General features: G+C 42.7%; 1 protein-coding gene across 4 annotated transcripts in view; it reads right to left on the reverse strand.

Moving 5' to 3' along the window:
* TMEM245 (transmembrane protein 245) overlaps positions 1-12519 on the reverse strand; it is a 101787-nt gene extending 89268 nt beyond the window's left edge. For all 4 annotated transcript variants that reach the window (XM_017949661.1, XM_017949660.1, XM_021927290.1 and 1 more), the window contains exons 1-2: positions 11909-12519; positions 1337-1454 (exon numbers count right to left, since the gene is read on the reverse strand). In XM_017949661.1, coding sequence (XP_017805150.1) covers positions 1337-1454; positions 11909-12490 — 700 coding nt within the window. In that variant the 5' untranslated portion in view covers positions 12491-12519. The remainder of the gene's footprint in view (positions 1-1336; positions 1455-11908) is intronic.
* Between the last annotated feature and the right edge of the window lie 10144 nt (positions 12520-22663).

Here is a 22663-nt window from a genome sequence, read left to right on the forward strand (position 1 = left end):
CACATGCAGTGGCTCACATCTGCAATCTCAGCACTTTGTGGGGGACCCAGGCAGGTGGGCTCATTTGAGGTCAAGAGTTCGAGACCAGCCTGGCCAGCATAGTAAAATCATGTCTCTACTAAAAATACAAAAAAAAATTAGCCAGGCGTGGTGGTACGTGCCTGTAATCCCAGCTATTTGGGAGGCTGAGGCAGGAGAATTGCTTGAACCCAGGAGCTGGAGGCTGCAGTGAGACAAGATCACACTACTGCACTGCAGCCTGGGCGATGGAGTGAGACTCCGTGTCAAAAAAAAAAAAAAAAAAAAATGTTTACAAGTCATCAAGAAACAGGTCTCTAGCCATAACCATTTCCCTGAGTCCACCTAAAACCTCATAAACATCCCTGCCTGCCTGCCTCCTTCCTCTGCCTTCCTCAAGTTCAAAATGAGTCATATCTGACATACAGGATCTAGGAGATAAATTCCTCTATCATTCCAACTCAACGAAGCTAGAGAATAATGCTTTGTTTGACATCAAACAAAGACAGAGACATAGCTGTTTTTTATTTTATTTTTAACAATAAGTAGTAGTTCTAGAAACTAAGGCTACCCACTGCTCTGGGTTACTGAATTGTGTTGGTAAATTAGAACTTAATGTTTCCACGGGCTCAAACTTGGGAGATGAAAGTCTCAACCATAAATACCACACTGAAAAATCAACATCTGAGCAGTCAGCCACCCAGCTAACACGACAGGGAACCCATTACTCTGAGCAGCTCTGACATCGAACATCCTTATGTGGAAAAGAGATTTGTCTCTCTGAAGCTACTCACGACTCTGACATCTCTCCCTCATGGTTAGAGATCTGTTTAAAGCACTCTTTCACAGGACAGTCCTTCAAATATTAGAAATACGCTTTCATGTCTTATATCCTCCTTACCTCTATCTCCTTTCTACCCTAGACCCCCAGTTCCCTCCTCTTATCCAGAGTAAACATCTCTAGTTCCTTTAACTGGTTCTCACACATGATTCTGAGGACTTCCTATCGTTGACTGCTTATCTATATCCTCCCTTAAGTATGACACTCAGAAATGATATGAAAATCCAAGGGTGCTCTACTTTTTAAGATGTATTGACTTTTAAAAGGACCTTTTGGAAAATGAACATAATTAAAGACATTTTAAAGCACATCATTTTCATTAAAATTTAATGAAAGATTAAAGCATAACATTTACTAAAGATTAAAGAATTTTAAATGCAACATATAACACTACAAAAAAATCACTTCCATTCACAGTCAGCCTCTGCAGAACTTAGGCCAGACTTAAAAAAAAAAAAAAAAAAGGAAGGAACCCACCTAAATGAAAAAGCAATATAATCCAGATAGGAATTGAAACTGCTCTCAAGTAGCGTTCAGTGCTTGCATTCCACTTGAATGAAACAGTCAACACATAGCCAACCACCAACGTCCAGATCTTAAATAAATGAAATAAAGACACAGCTGTAAAATCTATACACATGAAAATGAACATAGAATTATATAAAATCTGTGTCTATACAGCAGGAGGGCTCTGGACATAGCACAGAAAAGATAAAGGTTGATGGTGCCAAAGAAACGTGCCTAGGTTCTCCTCGTTTAGAGAATCTAAGTTTTGAAACATTAGGCATTTGAAATCTCATGTAGTGATATTAAATAGTTGTTTAACAAAAGATACATAGCTCAAAAACCATCTTATACATAAAATGTTTGAGATAAAATATACAAAGCATAAACCATGGATTTAAATTAAGAGTCTAATCTTGTGGAATTCCTACAGTTTTCTCTGTTAATCAATGTTTAGAAAAGAAATGGAAAGAAAAAAAAAACAAGAAAAGGAAAGCTTTCCAAAAAGAATCAGGTTAAGATTCTATTGCAGCTTATAAAATATGTTTGTTACTAGGAAAATAACTCCGTAAAAGTTAGAAAGCAGCCAGCTGAAGTGTGACCCTGCTGAAATAATCTAGGCAACAGATTATTAGAACCTAATCCAGAATTATGATGCACCAGCTGAAGAAGTGTGCCTGAAAAAAAATATTATTAGAGGAACAAACAGCAGGATTTCAGAACAGAAGAATCAGCCAGGATACCCTCCTCAGTTCTATACTAAAGTTAAATGACTCTAGAGCTTAAGAAGCATCAAAAGAAACCAGTATAGCCTACACAGAAACTCATATTTTAATAGAACATTTATAAAACACAGGGAATACATAATCCAGAACACATCTGAGCACAAAGAATTTAATTAACATAAGACAAAGAAGCTAAAATTCAAGTTTGACATGAATCTTGCCAAAAAAAAAAAAAAAGCAAATTAAGACAAAAAGAAACTTCAAGCTATGTAATTCAGAGCATGAAGAAAAAAGAACTGATGGGATTACTAAAAAAGACAGAAAAAAACTATCTCCTACATTATTTTGGTCAAATCTGTCAATACAAATAATCTTCACATCTTAAAAATGTTTATAGCTTCTAACCTCAGAATTCAACTTTCAGACTTTATCCTTACTAAATAATGATAAATTCTGAAAAAGCTTTAAATATAAAGAAGCTTATCAGAGTATGATTCAGAACAGTGGAAAAAGTGATTACCTAAAAGGTCAACAACTGGGAAACGATTATGACTTACTCAATAAAATGTTATGCAACCATTAAAATCACTTCTTAAAAACAAAGACTATACAGTTTAAAAATTCCCAATATCATACTAAGTTAGAAGTAAAATACAAAGAATGTATATGATGTGATTACATCTACTATATGGTGGGAGGAAAAGAAAATGTACTAAGAAGTTAGTGGCTGTATTTGGGTGGTAAGATTTTGTTCTTCCTTTCACTTTTTTCTGTATTTTCCAAATTGCCTTTAATAAGCACTAATTACTTTATAATAAAAAGGACATTAAAATATCTTCTTCAAGTAACTCTATCAGATGAAATATTAAAGAGCTCTGAAGCTCAAAAATATGAGGACATGGGAAGTGAGACTACAGCTGCTTCAAAAAGTCCAGTCTTGCTGGACCAGACCAATTAACCCTGGGAATTCAAAGAATTTGAGATCTGATGGTAGAGCGTGGAAAAAAATCTGAGTACAATAATAGTACACTTATATAACAGTCCTATGTGCCAGGCCCTATTCTAATGCTTTATATATACTAACTCATTTGATCCTCATAACCCCACAAAATAAGTACTATTATGATCCTCATTTTACACATGAAAGAAACTCAGATTTCAGAGAAGTGACTTGCCCAAGGCCACAAAGCTAATAAATGACAGAGGCAGGTTTAGAACCCAGGAATCTGGCTCCAGAGTGCACTTTTCTAACCATAAGGAGAAAGAAGTGTGGTGCTAGAATACCAAAGATAAACAAAAGCTGCTCAGATTTTCACAAGGGAAAATTAAAATAGTCAATTTTGATAACTACAACTTGTTGAAATTTAAAAGAAAAAATTTCAGTAAATGGATAGTCTTCAGAGGTACGTCAGTTAGCCCCACCCTATTAAACATTATGTCAGTCACTTAGATGAAAGACTAGAGGCACGATAATCTAAAAAACTGATTTTACACAAATCAGTTACACAAAACTGAGTTGTCAATAAACACTGAGATAACATATCATGATTCAAAAAGACATCCTGAAGCCAGAACAATGGGCTAATCCAGATAAGATTAAATTATATGAAAAGAAATGCAAAGTTCTGCTTTGAGGTTCAAAACTCAACTGTACAAGTATGGAATCGAAAGAGAACATCTAAACCACTTTTCAGTTCAGTGTGAGTCAGCATATGACTAGTAGAAACCCTTATTTCTGAAAGTACAATACTCCTATCAGGGAAAGTGATTGTTTCAATTAATTTTGCACACCAAACCACACAATAAAATTCAGCCTTGGAAAGGAAACAGAAATCACAACACGATATATAAATGTAGCTGGGGGAAAAAAAAGTTTTGCTTAGAAAAGAGAAGGAATCAGCTATCCAAAATGGAATAATCATCACTAAAAGTGTTTGAGCAAACGTCAACCAGAGATGACAAAGTAAGTACTACCCTTAATAAGAAGCTGAACTGGAGGTCACAATATATACAGTACCTCCAATAAGTTTTTGTTTCTTATCTGTATGCATAAGGAATTAATTTCATTTGCAGGGAGAGAAAAAATAAGAGACTGCATACTTCAGATTTTTTAAGAGAAATTTATGATCTAACAAGAAGCATGTATTTTCATCTATCAACCTGAAACTCACAGATTACCCCATTCCAGTTTAAAATAACCATTTTAAAATATACTCCCCAATTCTACTTTTAGGAGTGTTTTACAGAAGCACACTGTGCAGGCAGATATAAAAATATTCACTGTTGCCATTTACAATATAAAAAATTGAAAACAACTTAAGTATTTTATAGAGAACTATTTAAATAATGCTATCTCCAAAAATTGAGTAGTTACTCAGACTTTCAACAGTATGATGGACATCAATATGCAGTGCTACAATGTCAGTTTATTCGTCTGTAAATTTATAATGGTGAAAACATACTAAACAAAAAAATATTTTAAAATATTATCTCTACATGGTTGGACTTCAAGGAGTAATTTGCTTATGTTTTTTTTATAGGTACTTAATTTTCTACTACGGTTATGTAGTATCTTTATAAACAGAAAAAGAAGTATTTTTAACTTTTAGGAAATTCTTTTGGCTTCTGGATTTTTTTTCCAGTATTTTGAAGTGTTTCCTCAGAAAAGATTCGCAGAAGTAATATCAGTTTAAGAGGTACGGGCCATTTATAAAAACACTTTAGAGTTTATATTAAGCCCATTATGATTATACAATTACCAATGGTTAAAAATGTTTATCAAAGTATTCTAATACAAATTCAGAGCTAAGAAAATCTGTTAAAAAACATTTTCTAAAAGTGTTTTAGAAATCCGGGGGGAAAAAGATTTATACTGTAGCAGTATTAAAAAGAAAGAAGTGGCCAGGCGCGGTGGCTCACACCTGTAATCCTTGCACTTTGGGAGGCCGAGGCGGGCGGATCACATGAAGTCAGGAGTTCAAGATCAGCCTGGCCAATGTGGAGAAACCCTGCCTCTACTAAAAATACAAAAATTAGCCAGGTGTGGTGACATGTGCCTGTAATCCTGGCTACTTGGGAGGCTGAGGCAGGAGAATCACTTGAACCCAGGAGGTGGAGGTTATAGTGAGCTGAGATTGCACCATTGCACTCCAGCCTGGACAGCAAGAACAAAACTCCATCTCAAAAAAAAAAGAAAGAAAGAAAGACGTGTATCTCTAAGTGCTAACAAGGAAAGATATCCACAGTACAATGATAAATGAAAGAGCAAAGTACAGAACTGTATGTTATCTCATCTTTGTTTTAAAAAACCAAAAACCAAAACCTTCTACTTTGTATGTTCACATGGGCATAGAAATGAATTTAGGAGCCTTTACATCAAACAGTTAACAATAGTAACATCTGAATAGTGGGACTAGTGGTGGAGAAAAGGGATAATTCGGCCGGGCGCGTTGGCTCACGCCTGTAATCCCAGCACTTTAGGAGACCAAGATGGGCAGATCACAATGTCAGGAGTTCAACACTAGTCTGGCCAACATGGTGAAATCCCACCTCTACTAAAAATAAAAAAATTAGCCAGGCACGGTGGCGGGCACCTGTAATCCCAGCTACTCGGGAGGCTGAGGCAGGAGAATTGCTTGAACCAGGGAGGCGGAGGTTACAGTGAGCCAAGATCACACCACTGCACTCCAGCCTGAGTGACAGAGCAAGAATCCGTCTCGCAGGGAAAAAAAAGAAAAGGGATAATTCACTTTTATCATATAAACTTCTATTCTGCTTATGTTTTTTTCAAATGTAACAAACATTTTACTTGAGTCAACATTTTGAATCACTAAATATCCTTTAAAATAACAAAAATAAGGATTTGTACATTCATGTTTTACACATAATTTCTAGTCTAGGAACCCTTAAGAGTTTTTTAATTCTTAAATCTTCACTAACACAGAAACATGAGGTTAACAAGTCAACTTTATATATGTTTAGCCTCTGAGCAAACCTATTCAAGTGTGAATTTATTCCAGGCATTAAATCAATGAGCCGCAGTTACAGATAAGAGGGCATATTTTTCCAAATTTATGTTCTCCAAAACAAGATGTCCTTTTCAAAATACACATTCCATAGTCGTTTTTATAGCACCAATGTGCTAGACACTACATAAGACTGCATAAAATTTGGCAACATTTACTTAGCACTTCAAGTAAAGGGAACTAATAGGCAATCACATTTTCCTTTCATTTCACACAATTATCCACATATACTTTCCTGGTTAAGTAACATATTAAATGTAGAAAACATTAACTAGAGACTCTGCCTTTTCAACTGTCTTTGTTTCATTTATTGTCATCTGGGCATTAACTGGAAAAACAACTTGGTTGCTTCTGTTACACATTTTTGCAGAACAGTTTAAGCTTTTTTTAGAGAGAATAAAACTACAGGCTGGGCACAGAGGCTCACACCTGTAATCCCAGCACTTTGGGAGGCCGAGGCAAGTCAATCACCTGAGGTTAGGAGTTTGAGACCAGTCTGGCCAACATGGTGGAATCCCATCTCTACTAAACATACAAAAAATTAGCCAGACATGGTGGCAGGTGCCTGTAATCCCACCTGCTCGGGAGGCTGAGGCAGGAGAATCACTTGAACCTGGGAGGCAGAGGTTGCAGTGAGCCGAGAACGCGCCATTGCACTCCAGCCTGGGCAACAAGAGCTTAAATCCGTCTCCCCGCAAAAAAATACCACAACTACAAACCTCCTTCCAAGTTAAGGAGTCAGAGCCCTAATCATAGCCTCAAGCAGCAACTGCTTCAGGTGCTTCAATTATCCACTTAATTCTAATGAGAAAACCATTCTCTTTGTTATATGGCAACTTAGAGTCAACAATTTTTATATTCAAAGTCTTTCACTGAGAAAACTAAGTACTAGAAACTTTCCTCTCCTTGTTTCTTGCTGCCAGGCAAGCAGAAACAAACCCAGAAATGTGTTTAAAAGTGAGTCAGTAGTGAATGGCTGACTAATGTCCACTGCTGAAGAGCCTCTTGTGATCTGTAAAATAGAACATCGTGAAATCTTAGAAATTGTTCAAGCCAACCCCTCACTTTACACAACTGGGACTGAATGTCCCAGAGGAGGGCCCTGGTCTGCCCAAGGTCACAAAGTTAGTTACTAGCAAAGCCAACTTTAGAACTTAAGGTTTGTTTTTTTTTTTAATCTTTCAGCCACTATTCTCTCCACCTCATGCTTCTTTAAAAAGATGGAAACAATAGGATCAGAGACCACAGAAAAAAACACATCTATTATTACTGCAAAAACTAAATGGTCTTCAAATTTTCCACCAAGTCTAAATTAACAGAATGAGGAAGATCAGAATGCCCCCCAACAGAGAGAAATGGTGGAGCAGGGCACACCATCAGCTTTTTCAAATTTACCTTGCATAAATCCACTATGGGAAGATGCCAAGAACTGAGTAACATATGAACCCAGTGCAACAGCTGATTTTTTTTTAAGTGTTCTGAAGTCACTTACTAAGTCAGTGCAATCTTCTAACCTATCCGAAACTGCTGAAAAAGAGTTACTCATCCCATAAATGATAGTTCTTCAATTGTAAGCAGCATGGAGTTCTAGGAGACTGAAGAAATCGACAAATGGCATGAAGAGGAACTGAACTGGAAGGATAAACTAGTGACAAAGAAAAACGTAAGTCCAGGCCAGGCGCGGTGGCTCATGCCTGTAATTCCAGCACTTTGGGAGGCCAAGGCGGGTGGATCACCTGAGGTCTAGAGTTCAAGACCAGCCTGGCCAACATGGTGAAACCCCGTCTCTATTAAAAATAATACAAAAATTAGCCAGGCATGGTGGTGGGTGCCTGTAATCCCAGCAACTTGGGAGGCTGAAGCAAGAGAATTGCTTGAATCTGGGAGGTGGAGGTTGCAGTGAGCCGAGATCCCACCATTGCACTCCAGCCTGGGCAACAAGAGCAAAAACTCTGTCTCAATATACAAAACGAAAAAAAGAAAAAAGAAAAACATAGGTCCCAAGAACACTAAAAAGGAAAACTGATGGGATCTGGAAAACTGCACAGGTATAAAAATAAAAGAGAATAAAGAAGAGAGATGAATAAGGTTTCTAGATGAGTAGAATGCTGATATTCTGTTTTTTCCTAGTAACTAGAATCACTAGTTTTTGTATTTTTAGTAGAGACGGGGTTTCACCATGTTGGCCAGGCTGGTCTCAAACTCCTGACTTCAGGTGATTCACCTGCCTTGGCTTCCCAAAGTGCTGGGATTACAGGTGCGAGCCACCGCACCCGGCCTAGAATCCATTTATATTAAAAATAATTAAACACAATGAATTAGGGAAAACTTTTTAAAAATCTTTACTGAAGGTTACTACAAACAGTTTTGATAACAGCAGGACTTCAACTGCTGCTAGGTCTATTGAACGCCATTTACTGACAGCATAAACAGATCAATCTCTGAATTAGTTTTCTCACATATGAAATCCCTCCCTCCTACCTCACAGGACATTGTGAGAATGAAGTAACACCCATGTAAAAGAACCTAATCTAGTGCCTGGGACATGGCAGATGCTTAAAAGTTGGATCTTAAATGGATGAACTGTCAGTTCATCAAAACAGGGATTCACTTAAAGTTAACTTTTCTCTCTGCCTCCCTCATCTATACTGCTCTTCAGCAGCAGGCCCATAGTTAAAGTAGCCTAGAAAGCATAAAGACCATGTTCTATACCAGGCAGCCCTGCTTGGGCTCATAAAGCCAAACCACTGTGAACTGTGGGATGGAAAAGTTCCAGAATGGGCCTCCTGCCCAGTCACATAACCTACTTTCACTTCATGTCAGGCCTTAATCAGCACTTTCTTTTTTATTTTAAAAGATCGGGGGTGGGGGGATCTCACTATGTTGCCCAGGCTGGTCTCACACTCCTGGGCTCAAGCAACTGGCCTCCCAAAGTGCTGGGATTACAGGCATTAAGCCACTGTGCCTGGCCTTTAATCAACACTTTTTTTTTTTTTTTTTGAGACAGGATCTTGCTCTGTTGCCCAGGCTGGAGTGTAGTGGCACAATCTCGTCTCACTGCAACCTCCACCTCTTGGGTTCAAGTGCCTCAGTTCTCGTGCCTCAGCCTCCCGAGTAGCTGGGACCACAGGCGTGAGCCACCATGCCTGGCTGACTTTTTGTATTTTTAGTAGAGACTGGGTTTCAACATGTTGGCCAGGCTGATCTTCTCGAACTCCTGGCCTCAAGTGATTCACCTGTGTGGGCCTCCTACAGTGCTGGGACTACAGGCGTGGACAACCCCACTTGGCCTTAATCAGCACTTTTGGATGAGAGCAAGGACTCCTTGTCTTCCCAGGTATACTTCACCCCAACCAACTATCCACCCTTAAACACTGCTTGAGCAAAATGCAACTCCATGCCTTGTTTCTCTGAAACTCTATCAACCTGAAGCTTCTCTTTCAAATTTAGCCCTTCTACCACTCCCTACTCACTTCTAAACTCATACTCTTATTATGTTGAGTTTGTTCGGTTTTTTTTTTTAACCCTCTCTTTTCCTTACTCCCAACACTTGAGCCAAACAGCTGAATTTCAAGGGTTGTTGGGGGGGGGGGGGGATGGAGTTTCGCTCATCCCCCAGGATGGAGTGCACTGGTGTAATCTCAGCTCACTCCAACCTCTGCCTCCCAGGTTCAAGTGATTCTTCTGCCTCAGCCTCCCAAATAGTTGGGATTACAGGCGCCCACCACGACACCCAGCTAATTTTTTTTTTTTTTTTTTTTGTATTTTTGATGAGATGGGGTTTCACCATGTTGGCCAGGCTGGTCTTGAACTCCTGACCTCAGGTTATCCACCCGCCTTGGCCTCCCAAAGTGCTGGGATTACAGGCATGAGCCACTGCATCCGGCCAATTTCAAGCTTTTAAAAAATCATTAGTTGGTTGGACCTTCCTTCTCCTACTCCCAGGTCTAATCAATGTTGGCCCCTACTTCTCTTCCACTCATCCACAACCCATACAAATGAAATACAAAGATGAAGGTTTATCTTCAGTAAAAAGATACTCAAAGGTATACTCCGAGCTGTGGATGTTTCTTTAGAAGTGCTCAACTCTTTCCATTGAGTATCTGAGACAGACTGCTAGAAATGCCTCATAATCATGCCAAATTACTCACGTATTCAATTTCTTACTCTAGTATGAAAATATACTATTTACATATGGCAGGCCTTTCTTTTCTAATTCCCTACAGTTTGATGGATATGCTCCTTGAGCAGTATCAACAGTCAAAAATGTTCGCAGAATCTATGTGTCTTTTACAAAACTGAATTTCTTGAGGAAAATAACCAAGTGTATTTTTCTTAGCACACAGTGTTCTGCCTTCTAGATAAGCAGTATTCGATCCACTTAGTTGAATTGTGAAACTGCAAGATAAACGATAAAAAGCACTGAACTGGGCCTCCATAAAAGTGAACCACAGATTCACTCCGTAAAAGTGAACCACAAAATGTGACTTTGGACCAATCACATTCTCTGGGCCTGTGGCCCATAACTGGTGAGTCATGAGCATTTATCTGTATGTCTGTCATCTCCATTAGAATATGCTCATATACCTTGAAGACGGGACCCGTATCTTAGTCCTTTTTTAAATCCCTCACAAAGCCCAGTACCTAACATATGCTCGATCAACTTTACACACGAACCAAGAGGTGGTATTGAGGGAACAAGAGAAGAAGGGTGTTTGGGGTAATTCACCACTCTGCCAATAACCTCAGGCAAGCCACAACACTGCTGGACAGATAAGGGGAATTACTATTTTGCAACTTAATGATGTCAAGGTACACTGAACTTTATTTCACTGACAAAAGTAGTGAATCAAAATTTGTAAACGATACTGTTTATGAATCAATTGGCATTCTTACGCACTAAATCTCCACTTGTTTTGAACAGTCACCAGTTAAAGATGTGAATAACTAACTAGTCCACAATATAGTCTGAGTTAGGAATTGTGTCACTAGATTATCTTTGAAATCCCTTCCAATTCGAAAGCTCCCTGATTTTCTAAGAGTAAGCTCCGGGTAATCCAAGCATCACAAATCTACGTCTCTCTCCTTCACGCGGTCGGCTGCTTTACTCCAAGCGGAAGGAGGTGTGCTCTGGTACACCAGTCCGTGCACAACAAAAGTAGTTACCAAAAAGTAAATCGTGGAGAGGAAGAGGCACAGGCGGCTCAGCACCCAGTGCCTTGCACAAATTATACAGAAATCACCTGAACCGAGCGAGAGGCAGCACCAGCCAGTTAAGCAAGCTTTGTTTTACGACTTGTGAGAAATCTAAGACACTCAGACCCCTCTTTGCCCCTAAGTAGCCCTAGCCTGGTAAGAGGTCACCTTTCCTATCTGCAGGATGGCAAGTTGGCCTAGAATCTCTGAAGGTCCCTTTCAGATGCGCAGAACTGAGGGTGGCCGAAGCACTCCCGCCCTCTCCAACCAGAAGTAAAACCAAGACCCACTGCCACGCTCTGAGGCCTCTCTCTGCAAAGCGGAATAGCGATTCTCAATCCAGGGCACTATCTCCCTAAAAGGGCCTGCTAGGATTCAGGCAAAGCGGGAAGCAGGGAGGCAATTTCAAATTATGCCCGCCCTCTTTTTGGAAGAATGTGCGCCAAATTCCTGAGGTGTGAGAAGGAAAGCGGAGACGGACAGTCACTGCAGCACAAGTGTGGCCCCTCGTCGCCCCTGCACGGAGAGGAACTGCAGGATTGCATCCCAGTGCGCTGGGACCACGGGCGGGGGGCGGAGGCGGACTGCCGCTCACTCACCCACAGGCTGCTGAAGTAGTCAAGCCCGCGGCAGATGAGCGCGGCAGCGTGCAACAGCAGCACCTGCACGCCCAGGTAGCTGCCGAGGCAGTAGAGGCCGTACAGAAGCGGGCCGCCGGCGCCGAGCAGCAGGAGCAGGCGGCGGCGACGCAACGCCTGCTCGCCCAGGGCCTCGACGCCGTAGTCGATGAAGCAGAGTGGCAGCAGCAGCGCGGCCAGGACGATGGGCGTGTGCGCACGGTGCAGGCGCTGCAGCCAGTGGCGGCCCAGGCGCGTCAGCGAGCTCTTGAAGGGGTGCAGGAAAGTGCCGCACAGCACGGCCCAGAGCAACGGCCGCAGGAAGGCCTCCAGGATGAAGTACACCAGCACCGCGGCGCCGCAGCACAGGCACACGAACAGCACGGCCCCGGTGTTGTAGAAGGCCTGCTTGATGGGCTTGTCGAAGCGCAGCGCCAGCGCCGCAGTCCGCGGGGTCTCCCCACCACCGCCAGTCGGTCCGACTGCGCGCGGAACCCGTGGCGCCGGCCCGGGAGAGCCCCGCGGGCTGGGCGCCGCCGTAGAGCCGCCGCCGTCGGCCATCATCCCTCCGCCACAGCCGCCCCCGAGGGGCGGTAATGGGAGCCGGGCGAGAATCGCGGGCGGGAGGCAGGGCGGGAGGCGCGCGGGATTGTGGGAGTTGTAGTTCCACACTGGTTTTTAGGACCACCAAGCGCTTAAAGGAAACTACAACTCCCAAAGGGGAATGGGGAGAACGCGTCCGCCCCCTTGGTCTCCGCACGGTCCTGATAACAAGTTTGTAGGGTCTACATCTTCCTGGAGGGGGCGGGGGGGGGCGGGGAAAAAAGCTGCTTTCACTCATTCGTTAATGTCAATTTCTCGCGAGGCGAGATCCCAAAAGGCGCCACATTCAGATATTAAAACCCAATCTGCATACTAGAATACCGTGAGGGAGTACTTTTAAAGAACCAATGCCCCGATTCTATTTTAGTGATTTATTTAACAGAAACTTTTAAAGTGTTTACTTTGGTGTATCTGACAGGACTTTAAATAGAGATTACCATATAATAGGCCATATTCTAAGTGGCTCACTCCTATTAACTCATTTAATTTTTGGAAGAACCCTACAAAGAAGGTGTAATTATCCTCATTTTACAAACAGAAAAACTGAGACAGAGTCGTTAAGTACGTAGCCAGAGTTACACAGCTACCAAGTGGCACAGGCAAGATTCAAACGCAGGGATTCCGGCTCCAAAGGCAATACTTTTATCTGCCATAGTATTTGGCCTGAGGAAAGAACTCTTGGCATTTTTTAAATGTTCCTCAGAAGCCTGTAATTTGCAGCAGCTGTTAACAACTGTTTGTGCAGGTTTCGCTGTGGAAGCAATCTAAACCCTTAAAGAGTCGTAGATCAAAGTCTCAAACTGCCACTGTTTCTTTTTGAGACTTGATGTCAAGTCAGTTAAGCCCCCAATCTCAAGTTTTCCTCGTCACAAGGCGATAATAATAATACTACCTTTTGCTTTAGGGTTATTGTGGGTGGGGGAAGGAAACTCTGGGGCGGTACAAGGTGCTTCTGTTCTCCTATTGGAAAAGTGCTGGGATCCAAGCCCACTACCCATAAAATATCCCAATTAACATTATGATTTTTTAAAAAAATTAAGAAAGCCTTGACTGAGTTCTCAACATGTGATTGCTTCAAACCCTGCAAGTTATCCCTTTCCTGTTTCAATAAGTATTCCTATTAATTTCAACATAATTTTTGTTTCCCTTCTAAAGCAGACAAGACAGGTATCATAATCCACAGTTTTCAGATAAAGAAACTATTGCTTAATAGATTTTGGAGACAAAGGGATTTAGTAAAGGAAGTAAAGGAAAAAGTAATTCCCTATCCATCTCGTTTGTAAGTTTCAGGTCTCAGTATTTCAGATGGCCTTTGGAATCTGAATACATCTGAAATAACGCAGGGTTAGTTGCTCACCACTTGCAGATTCCAATTAACAAGAGTAAGGTCTGGCATAAAGAAAGTGATGTATTCCAAAGCTAGCTCAGCGGAAGAAGTACAGGTTTCCTCCCTAACGGTACTTGTGGAGCAGAAAGCAGGCCTGTTTTTTGTTTGTTTGTTTGTTTGTTTGTTTTTTGAGACAGTCTTGCTCTGTCGCCCAGGCTGGAGTGCATTGGCGCGATCTCGGCTCACTGCAAGCTCTGCCTCCCGGGTTCACGCCATTCACCTGCCTCAGCCTCCCGAGTAGCTGGGACTACAGGCGCCCGCCACCACGCCCGGCTACTTTTTTCTGTTTTTTAGTAGAGACGGGGTTTCACCCTGTTAGCCAGGATGGTCTCGATCTCTCAAAGTAGGCAATTTTAAATTGAAGGAAGCAAGCAGTTGTCGGGGGAGGGGTCTGCATGCCTTATCTACTGGGTGGTCAAGCTGGTGACTGCTGGCACCTTCATCTGCAGGACTAAGCCAGAAACCCCCCAGATGGAAGAGAGTTTCACATTTCTCAAGGCAGTCTCCTGGTGGGAGGGAGTTTTGTAGAAATTGGATGTTATCTCTTGAGGAATCCTCCTGGTGGGTGAGAGTTCCTTTCTGGAGCTCCTAAGCACATAGTTAGATGAACTTGCCTTATAGGGACTGTCTGGTGAAGACGAGGTAAAAGGCTATATTTACCTTTATTAAATTATTTATTTATTTATTTATTTATTTATTTATTTATTTATTTATGAGACAGAGTCTCGCTCTTGTCACCCAGGCTGGAGTGCAATGGTGCGATCTCGGCTCACTGCAACCTCCCCTTCCCGGCTTCAAGAGAGTCTCCTGCCTCAGGCTCCCAAATAGCTGGGATTACAGGCACCCACCACCATGCCCAGATAGTTTTTTTTTTTTTTAAATGGGTTTTCACCATGTTGACCAGGCTGGTTTCCAACTCCTGACTTCATGTGATCCACCCACCTCAGCCTGACAAAGTGCTGGGATTACAGGCATGAGCCACTGCACCTGGCCTACATTTGCCTTTTTAAAGGGCTAAGTAGGAAGCGAGAAACTAGGGGAATGAGAAAAGAAGAAAGAATAAACTATCTCTCAGAAAAAATGAGGGTACTCAGTTACAGTTTGACTCTGTAAATATTTTTGTTTCAGTTGTTCCTACATTTTACTTTGTTTCTGTATTTGTTCAGGCTTTCTGGGATTACGATTATAATGTATGGTCACATTTGCCTTCAGTCCATGTTACACTGACTTAAGCCCCCATCTACATAATAACAAAGGCCTCAACCTCCTTCCTAAAAAGTCCTTGGTGATTTCTATGGGGGGTCCCAAAAGGGGTGCCTCACATATACCCAGAGACATGAGTCAGCTGCTACCAACCACCCTGCTGCCCACATAGCTCAACTGAGTCTAGTGCCCATAGGAAGATTTCTGGTGCCTGTATGATTATCCCCAGATCCTGGATACTCCCAAACTTCTAATCCTCAAGGTACCAAAGCAGAGCTGCATTTAATTCTGATAAGGCGAAAAAGTCTTTCTCCCTCGCTTGACAAATATTTTGTCACCCAATCCCTAAAGTAGGTCAGTGTGCCAGTGTTTTAGTTTTTTGGTTTTTTGTTTTGTTTTGTTTTGTTTTTTTGAGATGGAGTCTTGCTCTGTCACCTAGGCTGGAGTGTAGTGGTGCAGTCTCAGCTCACTGCAACTTCCGCCTCCTGGGTTCAAGCGATTCTCCAGCCTCAGCTTCCCGAGTAGCTGGGATTACAGGCACACAACACGACCACACCCAGCTAATTTTTAGTGTTTTCCGTAGAGACAGGGTTTCACTATGTTGACCAGGCTGGTCTTGAACTCTTGACTTCAAGTGATCCACCTACCCCAGCCTCCCAAAGTGCTGGCATTACAGGCACACATGACCCCGTCCGGGTAATTTTTTGTGTCTTTAGTAGAGATGGGGTTTCACCATGTTGACCAGGCTGGTCTTGAAACCCTGACCTCAAGTGATCCACCTACCCCAGCCTCCCAAAGTGCTGGGATTACAGGCATGAGCCACGGTGCCTGGCCAATGCCCAGTGTTTATAACTCCTCTCATGAATAGTTCCTTCCATGTCTGGCCTTCAGTCCTCTAACCACAGGGGTTCAAAACCCATCCAATGGATCAGTGAGGGAACAAAGACTGAACCCTCCTCTCTGTCCTGCTCCAACCAAAGACTCTCTTCCTCTAGTTACAAAATGAGAGCTCCCATGTTACACAACAAAAGCATTTATCAGTGGAAGCAAGCAGAAGCGGGACAGGACATGGGGTGTTAATGCTGCCTAAATTGTGTTGGGCCACAATTTAGCAACAACTCAGCAAATCAAAAAAATGCCCTGTCATGGTGCTTTGCTTCCAAGTCTCAGTGAAAGTGAAAATTGCTGAGCATTTCAAGATGGTTCTAATGGCCAAAGCCAGAGGACTGACAGGTGTCACTCAGCATTTCTAGTCAATGAAACTCTAACAGAAATGAAGGCTGAAGCACGAGAATCTAACTAGACTAGTCTTTATGTGGCCTAGCACAAGGCTGAGTTCACACAGGGTTTCACTCACCCCTCCTATGATTGTCCTCACCACACTGCAGTCAAAGTTAGTGGTTTATGTGTCTGTCTCCCTACAGAGCTCCTTGAGAACAGGGACTGGGTTTTCTTCATTTCCGTGGGCCCAGCACCTGGCACAGCATAGGACATACTGAGTAGGAACTCAGTGTTCGCTGAGCAAGAGAATGAATGAGTGGTGTCCTTTCAAAAAAGACTGTCTGTGCTTCCTGCGAGAAATGATACTGAAACCTGGGGATGTTTCCACTGAGCATCCATGTGGTTGAGAGCAGAGAAAAATTAAAATACTGGGACATAGGACCTAAAAACTAAATTTGAGAAAGAAGTCAATTGTCCACTCAAATCTCTAGGTCAAAGGTCATATGATTTTAGCCATCTCCTCCAAAATACGAGGTTACTTCGGGTTCTCTCTGTTGGCCTTCACATGACAACTCACTCCAACAACCTCAGGGACAAACAGCCTCCATCGGCACGCAGGATACAGTAGAAGTGAAAGACATTCAGAGTAGTGGATCAAGCTGACCCTGGAGACCACACTGCCTCTTGCCTTCCAGTTGCGTGAATGAATGAATTTTGAAATCATTTAAGCCAGTTTTAGTTAGATTTCTATTACTTGCAACAGAAAGCTTCCTGATTTATAAAAATGGTTGCTGTGAAGGTGAAATAAGAAAGTATGTATAAAACAGTAGCACAGTGTCTCTGACATGGTGAGAATCTGACAGTGACTCTTGGGGTAACTCTTAGTTTTGTCCTAGAAAAGATAAGGGGTATCTCTTAAACAACTGATGTCTACCGACTCCCAAGGTATCAAGATAACATCCACCAGAGATATTACAAACACAGGTAGGGAGAGGATTCTCCAGCATTGTGTCTGTCTTAGAGCTCTCCAAGTGTCTCCACAAACATTTACTAAGGTGTGCTGAGTATCTGCTTTGTACAAAGTCCAGTGCTTACAATGTGGTATGTGCGTTGTGTATAAAGTAGTATGTAAAATGCAGAAGAAGTGATCATGTGAAAATGAAATCAGGGTGACATGCATTCAGATTCCAAATCTGCCACTTATTATCTGTATAATCCCGGACAAGTTACATAGCATCTCTGAGCTCAGTTCCTCATCTATAAATGGTGCATGATCCTTGTTCACAGGGTGGCAGTAAAGATTAAATTGGAGAATAACATATATTAAACACCCAGAGGCCAGGCACGGTGGCTCACACCTATAATCCCAGCACTTTGGGAGGCCAAGGCGGGCGCATCACCTGAGGTCAGGAGTTCAAGACCAGCCTGGTCAACATGATGAAGCCCCGTCTCTACTAAAAATACAAAAATTAGCCAGGCATGGTGGTGGGCACCTGTAATCCCAGCTATTAGGGAAGCTGAGGCAGGAGAATCGCTTGATCCTGGGAGGTAGATGTTGCAGTGAGCCGAGATCGCGCCACTGCACCCCAGCCTAGGTGACAGAGCGAGGCTCCACCCGGGACTGCATTGTGGTATCTCTCCATGGTCCAGGGCCACCCCTTTGCACAATTCCAGGGATACAATTCACATTTGGGGGCGCTATTTACATTTGGCATCCTGTGCAGTTGTGCAACACATTGAGCTCCTTAGACAACCAACCATACGTTGGACATCTTTTATATCTTCATAGCACCAGCCTTCCAGACAGATACATAACTCTCCAGTCTGTACCTTCACCACTTTTGTGGTGTCTCAGCTGTAAAATGCTCTCCTAATAGGTGTCTTTGCTCCCAATCTTGTCCCTCTCACTACAAGGATTATATTTCTAAAATAGACACTTAGTCATGTCACTCCTTTGCTAAAAACGAATTGCTGGTGCTTCCCCATTGCCAAAAGAATGGAAGCTTTCGCATGGTACATGATGCCCTAGATGATTGAGCCCCAGCTCTTCCCTCTTGCCTATCTGGATAATTCCCATTTATCTTTCAAGCCTCAGATCAAAATCATCTCCTTTGTGGAATTTTCCTGATCCAGGGAAACTTAGCAGCTACCTTTACTGTGTAGCACTTACAGCTGCCTCTTCTCAAGTACCAACCACATTATATGGTAATCACTTTCACAAATACCTGAATTCCCCATTGGATCAAAACTCATCCATAAACTTCTTTGCATTTGCTCCAGTACTTTGCACACTTTTTAAAATAATTTTTTTTAAAAAGTGAGTAGACACCATATTATTGTAGAAGCTGCAAGATGTGCTGGAAAGAATACAAGCTTTTAAGGCAGACAGGCTTGGATTATAATCCCGGCTCTACTGCTTTCTTGCTGTATACCCTTGGATAAATTAACTTACTGAGCATGTTTCCTCATTTGTACGAGAGAGAAGACATCTACATTGCAGAGCTGTTGTGAGGACTAGAACTAGTTTATGTAAATAACTAATATGGTACTTGGCCACAGAGTAGTCATTACTTACCTTCCCTTGGGCCCCTTTATACACAGTACTTAGCTGCCAGGAACTGAACCCAGCTATGATGGTTACTTTACAATAGAAATTCAAACAGTGACTATTGGAATAGTTATAACAAGGTCTTTTGTTACAATTACTGTAAACCAGGGCTGGCAGTTGCATGGCATGTGAATTACTACTTTCCTTTGCTAAGTCCATGGCAAACATTATTAGTCTATCACTGAACTATTACTGAATTCTTTCTATTTTTTTTTTTTTTTTTTGAGACAGAGTCTCACTCTGTCGCCCAGGCTGGAGTGTAGTGGCGCAATCTCGGCTCACTGCAACCTCCACCTCCCGGATTCAAGCAATTCTCCTGCCTCAGCCTCCTGAGTAGCTGGGATTACAGGCACACGCCACCACACCTGGCTAATTTTTGTATTTTTAGTAGAGACGGGATTTTACTGTGTTGGCTAGGTTGGTCTTGAACTCCTGATCTCAGGTGATCTGCCCATCTCGGCCTCCCAAAGTGCTGGGATTACAGGTGTGAGCCACCATGCCCAGCCACTGAATTATTTCTCAGTAAGCCTAGACACAGCCTTAAAATCTTTCTCAGCAGAACATTCTAAGGAACCACTACCAAATGAACACTGTAGCCACACAAGATAAAATTTAATTGCCTTTACTGCTATAACTAGCCATTGAGTGTTTGCTACTAGACAAAATTGGTAGTCTAAAAATGTAGATAATTGATTTAGGAAAAAAGGAGTTTTGGAAGGTAAGGTTAGTGTGTATGTGAGAAATGACTAAGAAAAATTATTTTTCTTTTCTTTGAGGCGGGGTCTTACTCTGTCACCCAGGCTGGAATGCGGTGGCGCTATCTGGGCTCACTACAACCTCCGCCTCCCAGGCCCAAGCACTCCTCCCACCCCAGCCTCCCCAGTAGCTGGAACCACAGGCACATGTCACCATCTTTGGCTAATTTTTTTGTATTTTTGGTAGAGACAGGTTTTGGCCATGTTGCCCAGGTTGGTCTCGAGTTCCTGAGCTCAAGTGATCTGCATGCCTTGGCCTCCCAAAGTGTTGGAATTATAGGCCGAGATTTTTTTTAAATCTCAGTGGCTGAAGGATAAATGGTGCAAGCAAGTCTGATACCATCAGGCCCCGCCTGACTCCCTACCTACTTCCCCCTCACCCCTCCCACTCCCATAGCTGGACATGTGGCCCCTACTCACAGTGCAGGTCCTGCTAGTTCACTGAGTCAAGGGTAGCCTTTCCTGTCCTTTTGGTCTGTGCCATCCAGCTGCAGCTAACCTCCCATACAATGTCGTGCCATGTCAACGATTTACCAGTTAGTGAAACGTTTCAGTGAAAAGCTTATCAAATCAATTCAACCAACCCTGCTGAAACTGATGTACCCAGGAGAGGGCCAGATAAATAAAATGAAGTGTAGAGATACATAATTTTTTAAAAGTCTGTGACAAGGCACCTCCTTCCCTTCCTAAGGTGGAAAGAAAGTTGGTAGGAAGGATGGGCTTTGCAAGCGGGACTTTGTAACGAACAATTATGTGCTGAAAGCCAGAATTCCCTCTCCAGAAAGTGGCTGGCCTTCAGTGTCCATCACTAGTGGTTCCTCCTCTTCACAGGAATGGCTCACACTTTACCTAGAATAGTTAAAGTTTAAGCCTTAGGGCTCAGGATTTGGAATTCTTAGCCCATGCTTCCTTGGCTCTACTCCCTACGATATGCTCACGCTAAGGCTGAGGCCACCAAGTGGCTTAAACAATCAGCCTTCTGCTGCAAACCTGAGGAAGACTGAAAAACAGGAGATGGTGGATGCATTTCAAATTGCCCAGACTAGGCCAGGTGCAGTGGCTCATGCCTGTAATCCCAGCGCTTTGGGAGGCGGAGGCGGGCAGATCACTTGAAGTCAGGAGTTCGAGACCAGCCCAGCTAAAACAGTGAAACCCCGTCTCTACTAAAAATACAAAAAGTTAGCTGGGCTTGGTGGCATGCGCCTGTAATCCCAGCTACTCAGGAGGTTGAGGCAGGAGAAATTGCTTGAACCTAGGAGGCAGAGGTTGCAGTGAGCTGAGATCATGCCACTGCACTCCAGCCTGGGCAACAAGAGTGAAACTCCATCTTGAAAAAAAAAAAATTGCCAAGACTAATCTTTCTTTTAAACAAAAAAATTATTATTTATTTTGAGACCTAGCTATGAGACTGGCTGATTTTTGTATTTTTGGTAGAGATGGGGTTTTGCCATGTTGCCCAGGCTGGTCTCAAACTCCTGGGCTCAAGCAATCCTCCAGCATTGGCCTCCCAAAGTGCTAGGATTACAGGCATGAGTCACCATGCTGGGCCAGACTAATTTTTCTTTATGTGTAAAGAAACCAACTTCATTTGTAGATTAAGTCCTGCTGGTTTTGAATTCTAAGTGCTACATGTTTATACAGTTTGTACCACACTGATGTCACTGCAGCCTCTAACTAGTCTTTAAGCTCATCCTCTTGCTCCACTCCAATCAACATGGCAGTCCGCACGATCTTTCTAAAACACAAGCTAGTCCCTCCCCAAGCCTCCTTATCCCCTGTGGGAAGGTGTCAAAGTTCTTTATTATGATTTGCAAGGTCCTCTGTGAACAGGACCCTGCTCACCCTGCCTCACCTCTCCCCATCCTCATTTCATCCTTTATCCTCCAGCCTTGGGATGGTAGGAATAATGACCCCCAAAGGTAACCAAGCCTTAATTCCTGGAACCTATGAAGTGTTACTTTACATTGCAAAAGGCACCTTGCAGGTGTAATTAAGGATCTTGAGGTAGGGAAATTATCCTGGGTTATATGAGTAGGCTCTAAATATAATCACAAGTATCTTTATCAGAGGGAGATTAGACTACAGAAGAAAAGAAGGTCATCTGACCAGGGAGACAGAGACTGGAGTGATGAGGCCACAGCCTAAGGAATTTGGTCAGCTACCAGAACCTAAAAGACACAAGGAATTAATTCTATACCCTGGAGCCTCCAGAAGGAACCAGCCCTGCCAATACCTTACATTTATTATTATTATTTATTAATTTTTTTTTTGAGATGGAGTCTCGCTCTGTCACCCAGGCTGGAGTGCAGTAGTAGGATCTCAGCTCACTGCAACCTCCGCCTCCCGGGTTCAAATGATTCTCCTGCCTCAGCCTCCCAAGTAGCTGGGAATACAGGCGCCTGCCACCAAGCCCAGCTAATTTTTTGTATTTTTAGCAGAGACGGGGTTTCGCCATGTTGGCCAGGCTCCTGACCTCAACTGATCCACCAACCTCAGTCTCCCAAAGTGTTGGGATTACAGGTGTGAGCCACTGTGCCCCGCCACCAATACCTTACATTTAGCTGTGTAAGATTCAGTTCAGATTTCTGGCCTCCAGAACTGTAAGAAAATATGTTTCTGTAGTTTTAAACCACTATGTTTGTGGAAATTGTTTTCAGGAGCAATAGAAAACTAAGATAAGCCTTGTCAGATGACAATGGTTCCAGAATACATCCTGCTTGTCTTTCGTCTGAGGTTGTTGGGTTGTTCTCCCCTTTCTTGGTGATGCCCCTGTACACTCTTTGCCTAACATATTTCTACCCCTTTGATTTAGGCTTCTCTCACAAATTACCACAGACGGACTGGTTTCAGCAACAAAAATTCCTTTCTCATGGTTCTGGAGGCTGGGAAGCCTGAAAGCAGGTGCCAGCATTATTGGGTTCTGGTGAGGGCCCTCTTCCTGGTTCAAAGATGGCCAATTT

This window comes from Papio anubis, chromosome 13 (genome assembly GCF_008728515.1).
Source record: "Papio anubis isolate 15944 chromosome 13, Panubis1.0, whole genome shotgun sequence".
Lineage (NCBI taxonomy): Eukaryota > Metazoa > Chordata > Mammalia > Primates > Cercopithecidae > Papio > Papio anubis.